This window comes from Anolis sagrei, chromosome 3 (genome assembly GCF_037176765.1).
Source record: "Anolis sagrei isolate rAnoSag1 chromosome 3, rAnoSag1.mat, whole genome shotgun sequence".
In the NCBI taxonomy this organism is placed as follows: Eukaryota; Metazoa; Chordata; class Lepidosauria; order Squamata; family Dactyloidae; genus Anolis; species Anolis sagrei.
The window spans coordinates 9,083,709-9,092,513 of record NC_090023.1 but is presented as its reverse complement, the minus strand read 5'-3'; the positions used below and the strand labels follow the sequence as shown (position 1 = coordinate 9,092,513).

Here is an 8,805-nt window from a genome sequence, read left to right as displayed (position 1 = left end):
AAACGCAGCAATGCCCAAACACGAATCAAGGAACATGAAAGGCACTGCAGACTCCTTCAACCAGAGAAGTCAGCCATAGCAGAGCACCTGATGAACCAGTTTGGACACAGCATATTATTTGAGAACACAGAAATGCTGGACCACACCAACAACCACCATGTAAGACTACACAGAGAAGCCATTGAAAAGCGGTTTGAATCTGGGAAGTGGGGTGAGCTCCCATCTGTCAGTTCCAGCTTCTCGTGCGGGGACATGAGAGAAGCCTCCCACAGGATGATAAAACATCTGGGTGTCCCCTGGACAACATCCTTGCAGATGGCCAATTCTCTCACACCAGAAGAGACTTGCAGTTTCTCAAGCTGCTCCTGACACTTGACTATTTCTATCCTGGCAGCATGTAAGAGAAATACTATAGGCTTTTATATGGTTCTCACATGAGATTCAGCATTAGGGATTCTTCTGCCAAAGTTAGGTAACTTTATATTTTGCCTATCTAGTTTTTTATCCAAGATGTATTACCTGCCACAATACATTCTTACCTTTTTAAATGTTACCAGAGCATCCTGCGTATTTTCTTTCTTGTTTTCTACCATAAGCTCATATATAGAACTGGCTAGGCTGCACCCTACTGTGCTATAACTATCAAATATTCCTACTGTCCATGAAAATTAAAGTCCAGCACCATAGAAGGCAGTAGGTTGACCTTAAGAGAACTGGCCATTTTGGCTCAGAGTGAAAATCATGAATGTAATGCCTCAGGCACCTCAAAAGAGTGAGAGCGCTGGCTATCTCAAGAGAGAGGCTTGGCAACTTGAGGATGAAGGATACAGAAGTTCAAAGAGCATATGGAAGAGAAGCAATGTGCTCAAAGAGGCTTTTATCCCAGTTAAACAAAAGATCAGCTGGATTCTAAACTTATTGTGAGACTACTAGTATGTATGTGAGACTTGCTTCATTTTTACATATTTGGGGATGCCAATGAACTCAGGCCAATGTTTTTGTTTGTCTTTTCCCTCTGTTTATCTTTCGGAGAGGATCTCTCAGTGTCACAATGGGTTAAACCCTTGTGCTGCCAGAACTGTCAGCTCCAGCTTCTCATGCAGGGACATTGAGAGAAGCCTCTCACAGGATGGTAACATATCTGGGTGTCCCCTGGGCAACGTCCTTGCAGACGGCCAATTCTCTCACACCAGAAGCAACTTGCAGTTTCTGAAGTCACTCCTGACACACACACACACACACAAAAACTTTTGGAGAACTCACAGTCCCAACAAATTCATTTACTGCATTATTGTGATTCTAAGATGCACCCCCATATTAAAATCTTTAAAAGCAGAGTGCATCTTAGAATTGCAGATACTATCTAGATCTCTATTGCTTTGGTGGAATGGCTTATTCTGTTGGTGGTACTGAAATTAGTATGTGCCCTACAATCAATGGTACTTCAGAATCAAAGAAATATGACATTACATCATTATATTGCCTGCTCTCCAAAAAGCTCACAATGGCATGCACATTTCTCCTAACAACAGGGGGTTTCAAACTTTTTAAGTGAGGGGCCGGTTCACGGTTTCTCAAGACTGTTGGGGGGGCGAACTATAGTTTGGGGAAAAAATGAACTGATTCCTATATGAACTACACATATCTATAATGCAAAAAAATAAAAATAAATGAAAGACAAAACAATATTTAAAATGAAGAACAATTTTCAATGGGAAGTGTGGGCCTACTTTTGGATGATGAAATAGTCAGGTTAATTAGGATTGTTGTTGTGTGCCTTCAAGTAATTTTACACTTAGGGAAAACCTAAGTCTAAAGTTTAGGGCAGGGGCCAGATAAATGACCTTGGAGGGCCCCCTTAGTTTGGGGACCCCTGCCTAACAACATGAGTCCTTCCAGATCCAAACCAAGTCTACTTGCTCCATGTTTTTTACTTACAGTCACCAACCAGATGCCCCTGGGAATTATATTAACAGGACGTAAGTGTACAAGAGCAGTGTATTCTCCATAAGTTGGTACTGATAAGACACACTACTTGGGATGGGAAGTTAACAAGTACTCTTCATTGACTAGTAACCATTAACAATTTTGCCCTCCATGAACACGACGCAGTTTAGGTTGAGAGACAGTGACTGTTCCAAAGCGTATTACCTAGAGCACTGGTTCTCAACCTGTGCGTCCCCGGGTGTTTTGGCCTACAACTCCCAGAAATCCCAGCCGGATTATCAGCTACTAGGATTTCTGGGAACTGAGGGCCAAAACATCTGGGAACCACAGGTTGAGAACCACTAACCTAGAGAGTTTGTTATTAAAAAAAAAGAAAATAATGGGGCCTTAGATTTAATTCCACATCATTGTTTTGAACTAGATAGAAACCTCATTGTCAATGTTTATATCCCCAAATCAGAGACTGAGAGGAGATATGATAGCCATGTATAAATATGTGAGAGGAAGCCACAGGGAGGAGGAGGGAGCAAGCTTGTTTTCTGCTTCCCTGGAGACTAGGACGCGGAACAATGGCTTCAAACTACAAGAGAGGAGATTCCATCTGAACATGAGGAAGAACTTCCTGACTGTGAGAGCCGTTGAGCAGTGGAACTCTCTGCCCCAGAGTGTGGTGGAGGCTCCTTCTTTGGAAGCTTTTAAACAGAGGCTGGATGGCCATCTGTCAGGGGTGATTTGAATGCAACATTCCTGCTTCTTGGCAGAATGGGGTTGGACTGGATGGCCCATGAGGTCTCTTCCAACTCTTTGATTCTATGAAATCAATGTGGTCAAAGGAGGCTGGCCCCTTTGGCTTACAAATACAGGCCTCCTTATCTGGCAGATTAGGGACCAGGTCACCATAAAAACCTGAAAATGGTTGAAAAACATACCCTAGCCTTTTTTAACCTTGGAAATGGAAGACTGAACACTAGATGGGACTAAGTAAAATTGAGTAAGAGAAAAAAAACTGTGCTTAATAGACTTCAGAATTAAAAAAAGAGGTAGAGTATGGTCAAAGGACTAGAAATCGAAAGGACGGATCATGGTTATAATTTAGATTTGTCAAAAGAGTGCCCATTGATGGCATGTGAGAAAGACAAGGGAAGCTTATTTCCTAGGGAGATAGCACAGCTATCTCTATACTAACAGAGCCTCTGCACTGATCCAAAAATGTATTGCAATCCCAAGTGGATGTAGAGCTAGAGAGAGAGGCCTACTTCAGTTTCCTTCCCCACACTGCAAGGCATTTAGCGCTTCTACCACTTCTATCAAGAACAAAGGCAGTGGCTGACTTGTGCAGTTGGCTGGACATTGGGTCATCCATGAAAAGCAAGACCGTTTTAGAGGCAACCGTAGTTTCTAAACCTCTGGGGCATTATTCTTTTGCACGTCAAGGGAACTCTCAATCAATGTCCCACATTCTGTACAAAGAACGGGATGTGTCACCCATTGAGAAGAACAGCGCTTCTACCTTAGCCGTCCTTAATCTGCACTAGTAATTAAAGGCAGCAATTTTGAGACAATGACAGAAGACAGCTTCCAAAACCATTACAACGTAAGCAGTGGACACATTAAAACACACAACAGAACACTGAGTCCCTTATTAATCAAATGGATTGCTCCTCCTCATTTGGCTCCAATGTTACTCACAATTCAGTTACAAGCATTTTACGGTTCGATCACAGAGGACTGGTCAAACCTGCTTTCAAAAAGAAAGTGTGGCCTGTTTGTTGTGACCAGTCCGATATGCCAGTCCGACTTTTCAAGCTGTTCAACAGGTACATAAGAAAACTGCGCTCTCGTTTTGACACCTCAAACAGGAAAAACCTGTAATCGTGGTTTCCTGAGAAACGTTGGTTCTACATGATTTCTCCACGACTCCAGGAGTCCTTTGCACTCCCCGCGAACTTCCAACGCATCTGTCAAAATGATTGCAGAATCTCCTTATGCATCCATGGCAGGCAGTACTTCAGTTCTGGCCAGGTGTTCCTTATCATTGCTTCTTAGTCGATTCTACTAGAAGAACCGGCCAAATCCCAAAAAGAAACTATTGAAAGGAATGGAGAGGAAGGGGAGGGAGAGAAAACATTCTTAAAGTGAAAAAGTAAACACTTTTAATCTTTTGTTTTGTTACCCAATTATTTACATCTTAAAGCTTTCCAAATAGACTGTGAGGTTTGCACATTAGTTAAGAAAAAATAAGATCACATAGAGATCTGGTCCGTTGCTGTACCTTTAAAAGCGGCTTTATCTGTTGTTCTCTAGGGGTCAGTGCTTGCAGATTAATATCACTAATGTTACTTCTAAAAGCAAAGGAGCCACTAAAAATGTTATTTATTTATTTATTACATTTATATCCCACCCTTCTCACCCCGCAGGGGACTCAGGGTGGAGCACAACATATATACGGTAAACATTCAATGCTGGGACATAAAACCATAAATACGAGGGGTATTTTTTAAGTAAGGTCCTTTTGTTGTAGACACTAGTAGTTCGCGCGCATACCGCAACGAGCGCGTGCGTCGGGAACAACTGTGCTCAGTTTCCGCTCTGTAGCTAACCTGTACGGTTCTGTTCTGTGCTTTAAAAATGTTTAAGACTCTCAACTCACCCTCTGCATGTGAGGTTCACTCAGTGATACGGTTTTTGTCAGCAAGGAACGTGCCTGCTGCAGAAATTCATCGACAGATTTGTGAAGTGTACAGTGATACTGTTATGAGTGAAAGCAAAGTGTGTAAGTGGACACCAAAAATCAAAGATGGCTGTGACAACGTCCATGATGAGGACTGCTCCGGTCGCCCTTCTTTGATTACAGATGATTTGGTGGCCTCAGTTGAAGCGAGGATTCGTGAGAACAGGCACTTCACAATAACAGGTCTCTCAAACGAATTTCCTGATGTGTCGAGATCAGTGCTTTACAACATTGTTTCTGAACACCTAAAGTTTAGGAAACTGTGCTCCTGTTGGGTCCCGAAACTCCTAACAGAGGACCACAAAAACCAAAGATTTGAGTGTGCGATCAAATAAAATAGTCTGTAATCAAAGAACGGTGACCGGAATGGTCCTCATCATGGACGTTGTCACGGCCATCTTTGAATTGTTGTACCCACTTACGCACTTTGCTTTCACTCGTAACAGTATCACCGTACACTTCACAAATCTGTCGATGAATTTCTGCAGCAGGCAGGTTCCTTGCTGACAAAAAAACTGTATCACTGAGCGAACCTCACATGCGGCGGGTGAGTTTATAGTCTTAAACATTTTTAAAGCACAGAATAGAACCGTACAGGTTAGCTACAGAGCGGAAACTGAGCACAGTTGTTCCCGAGGCATGCCGGTCACGACGCACGCGCTTGTTGCGGTATGCGCGCGAACTACTAGTGTCTACGACAAAACAGACCTTACTTAAAAAATACCCCTCGTATATACAAACATTAAAATCACTTATATTCACATTAAAAGTTGCTTAACAACGTCTCAGGACACCATGTTGGCAACAAATAGTCAATGTCTCAAATTTATGGAGTGTTTATAGTCTGGAGTTGTTCCATATTCAATGAAGAATTACTCTTGCACTTCTCTCTCTGTATTTGTTAAATCTTTCTTCACATAATATTCAAATGATTGCTGAACAGCCAAAAGGACTGAACATACCCAACCCTATTTCACAACATATGACTAAGACTGCTTTTGGTTTATTTTAAAACAGAAAACAGGGAAGAGCTAAGAGCTGCTAGAAGTTCTGACATGTTCAGGAAAAAGATGCTGATATTGAAGTTTGTGATCATTCATTTGCTTGGAGTTGGCACGAACCATAATACACACATAGCCACTGAAGTACTTGGGTCTCAACTTCTCAAATTCTAGGAACACATTTGTGGGTTTAACTATTTGTGGATCTGATTAATTTGTTTTTCTCTAGGAATCTCTACTCAAGTGGTTCTCAACCTGTGGGTCCCCAAATGTTTTGGCCTTCAACTCTGAGAAATCCTAACAGCTGGTTAACTGGCTGGGATTTCTGGGAGTTGTAGGCCAAAACACCTGGGGACCCACAGGTTAAGAACCACTGGTCTAGGCCCTCTGGCATGACTTCCCACAAAGACTGAGCACAGACTCACGCTGTTGAAATCTAGAAATTCCTAGAGGCACTCTTTCAGGTTTTTTTAAAAAACAACAGTGTGGGTTTACTTGTGTTTTTTCCACTTTTGCAAAGATCCTGTGTCCATAAACATAGTACTCTTAATTAGAGTACTAATTAGATACAAAGTAGTTCTGGTTTTCAAATAAATGGTTCTCAACCTGTGGGTCCCCAGATATTTTGGCCTTCAACTCCCAGAAATCCTAACAGCTGGTAAACTGGCTGGGATTTCAGGGAGTTGTAGGCCAAAACTCCTGGAAGCCCACAGGTTGAGAACCATTGCTATCGAGCTAAAGGTAGATATTCTGACCTCACCCAATAACCAAGGATCCAAAAAGGTGTGCACCTGTGAGTTTGTGTTATTTACTTTTGTAATAGCCCCCGGTGGCGCAGTGGGTTAAACCTCTGTGCCGGCAGGACTGAAATCCAACAGGTCGCAGGTTCGAATCCGGGGAGAGGTGGATGAGCTCCCTCTATCAGCTCCAGCTCCTTATGCGGGGACATGAGAGAAGCCTCCCACAAGGATGATAAAAACATCAAATCATCCGGGCATCCCCTGGGCAACGTCCTTGCAGACGGCCAATTCTCTCATACCAGAAGCAACTTGTAGTTTCTCAAGTTGCTCCTGACACAATTAAAAAAAAACCTTTTATAATTCAAAATAAAACAAGCCTGTGACATATTTCCCTTCAAAATAAAATTAGCCTATGGCACATTTCCAATACATTCTGCAACATGTAATAAATGTTTTGATCGTGTACCCTAGAGATACCCCCAAAGTTGTGCTGTGACAGTGTTCAACAGTATCCTTGAACTGCTGTGACTGTCTATTCTCTTCCTCTGAAGACTCTAGATTTCATGAAAGAATAGCAAGATCTTGGCAGCTGGTCCATTTTGAGGGGCTTTTTGGTACTTTGTCATAGCACTAAGTAAATTTTTGCATTTTCAACATCCTGCTTTATCACACGTATGATGTGTTATTAAAAGATCTTGGAGTCCTTGTGGACAACAAGTTAAACATGAGCCAACAATGTCATGCGGTGGCAAAAAAAGCCAATGGGATTTTGGCCAGCATCAATAGGAGTATAGTGTCTAGATCCAGGGAAGTCGTGCTACCCCTCTATTCTGCCTTGGTAAGACCACACCGTTAGCCTGTTATAGCACTGTACTTAATTCCAGCCCCCTCATATTTAGAGTTTGCACTAGCCTTGGCCTGGCTTTTTAATTGCTCTGAACAGGCAGGATTATTTTTAATATACATGTGTTATTGTGATAATTTTATGCTTATGTTGTTTTGTTAATTTTATGTTATGCTGTTTACTTTGTATGTTTCAGTGATGTTATTTGGAAACCGGCCTGAGTCCCCCTCGGGGAGATAGAGCAGCATATAAATAAAGTTGTTTATTATCAACAATGGCTTCAAACTACAAGAGAGGAGATTCCATCTGAAAACGAGGAAGAACTTCCTGACTGTGAGAGCCGTTCAGCAGTGGAACTCTCTGCCCCAGAGTGTGGTGGAGGCTCCTTCTTTGGAAGCTTTTAAACAGAGGCAGGATGGCCATCTGTCAGGGGTGATTTGAATGCAATATTCCTGCTTCTTGGCAGGGGGTTGGACTGGATGGCCCATGAGGTCTCTTCCAACTCTTTGATTCTATGATCATCATTATCATCATCATCATCATCACACTGTGTCCAAATCTGGGCACCACAATTGGAAAGGAGATGTTAACTCTAAGCTGGATGTGATCAAGAGTCTGGAGAACAAGCCCTGTGAGGAGCAGCTTAAAGAGCTGGGCATGTTTAGCCTTCAGAAGAGAAGGCTGAGAGAAGACATGATGCCCATGTATAAATATGTGAGGGGAAGTCATAGGGAGGAGGGAGCAAGCTTGTTTTCTGCTTCCCTGGAGACTAGGATTCGGAACAATGGCTTCAAATTACAGGAAAGGAGATTCTACCTGAACATTAGGAAGAACTTCCTGACTGTGAGAGCTGTTCAGCGGTGGAACTCTCTGCTCCGGAGTGTGGTGGAGGCTCCTTCTTTGGAGGTTTTTAAGCAGAGGTTGGATGGTCATCTGTCGGGGGTGCTTTGAAAGCAGTTTTCCTGCTTCTTGGGAGGGGGTTGGACTGGATTGCCCACAAGGTCTGTGCATGCCTGATCTAACTGCTCTTCATCTTGAGATGATGTTGTTATCATTCTAATACCTACAGCCAGCTTTATCACCAGTGCTAAACCACTTGAAATAAAATTATAACACTATCTCCAAAGCTATAAAGGAGGAAATAAACATTTCCACATGTAACTTTTGTCCAGTATGCATGCCTTCATTAATTTGTTATACCTTTTAGGCTGGTCTTATGAAAGTCTGCAAGGATGAACAACAACCTATAGTTGTTCTTTTCTTTTCTGTTGCTTTAAGAGTCTTTTAGAAATGCTCTTATGTTGTTAGGATTAGGTTTTGAAGAGCCAAAGCAGCTGGGACGTTAGATGTGCGAATGCTGTTTGTTTGTTTTTAAATGTGAATAGCAACCTCAGGAAAGCCTGAACAATGCTGGAACTGGCACGGTCCTAAGTCATGAAAAATATCTTGTAATTCAACCAACTTCTGTCTAGATGAAGATTGTGGCCTTCTTTTAAAAAAGAGTTTGGATGGGAACTGTTGGAGGATGGGAACCGCATTGAC

At 42.3% G+C, this 8,805-nt stretch overlaps 1 protein-coding gene across 1 annotated transcript in view; it reads right to left on the bottom strand.

Moving 5' to 3' along the window:
* Nucleotides 1-2,315: 2,315 nt before the first annotated feature.
* The window catches only part of ACER3 (alkaline ceramidase 3), a 58,300-nt gene continuing 51,810 nt past the window's right edge, over nt 2,316-8,805 (bottom strand). Inside the window, exon 11 of the mRNA XM_060771237.2 lies at nt 2,316-4,033. Within this exon, the coding sequence (XP_060627220.1) occupies nt 3,980-4,033 (54 nt within the window). The 3' untranslated portion in view covers nt 2,316-3,979. The remainder of the gene's footprint in view (nt 4,034-8,805) is intronic.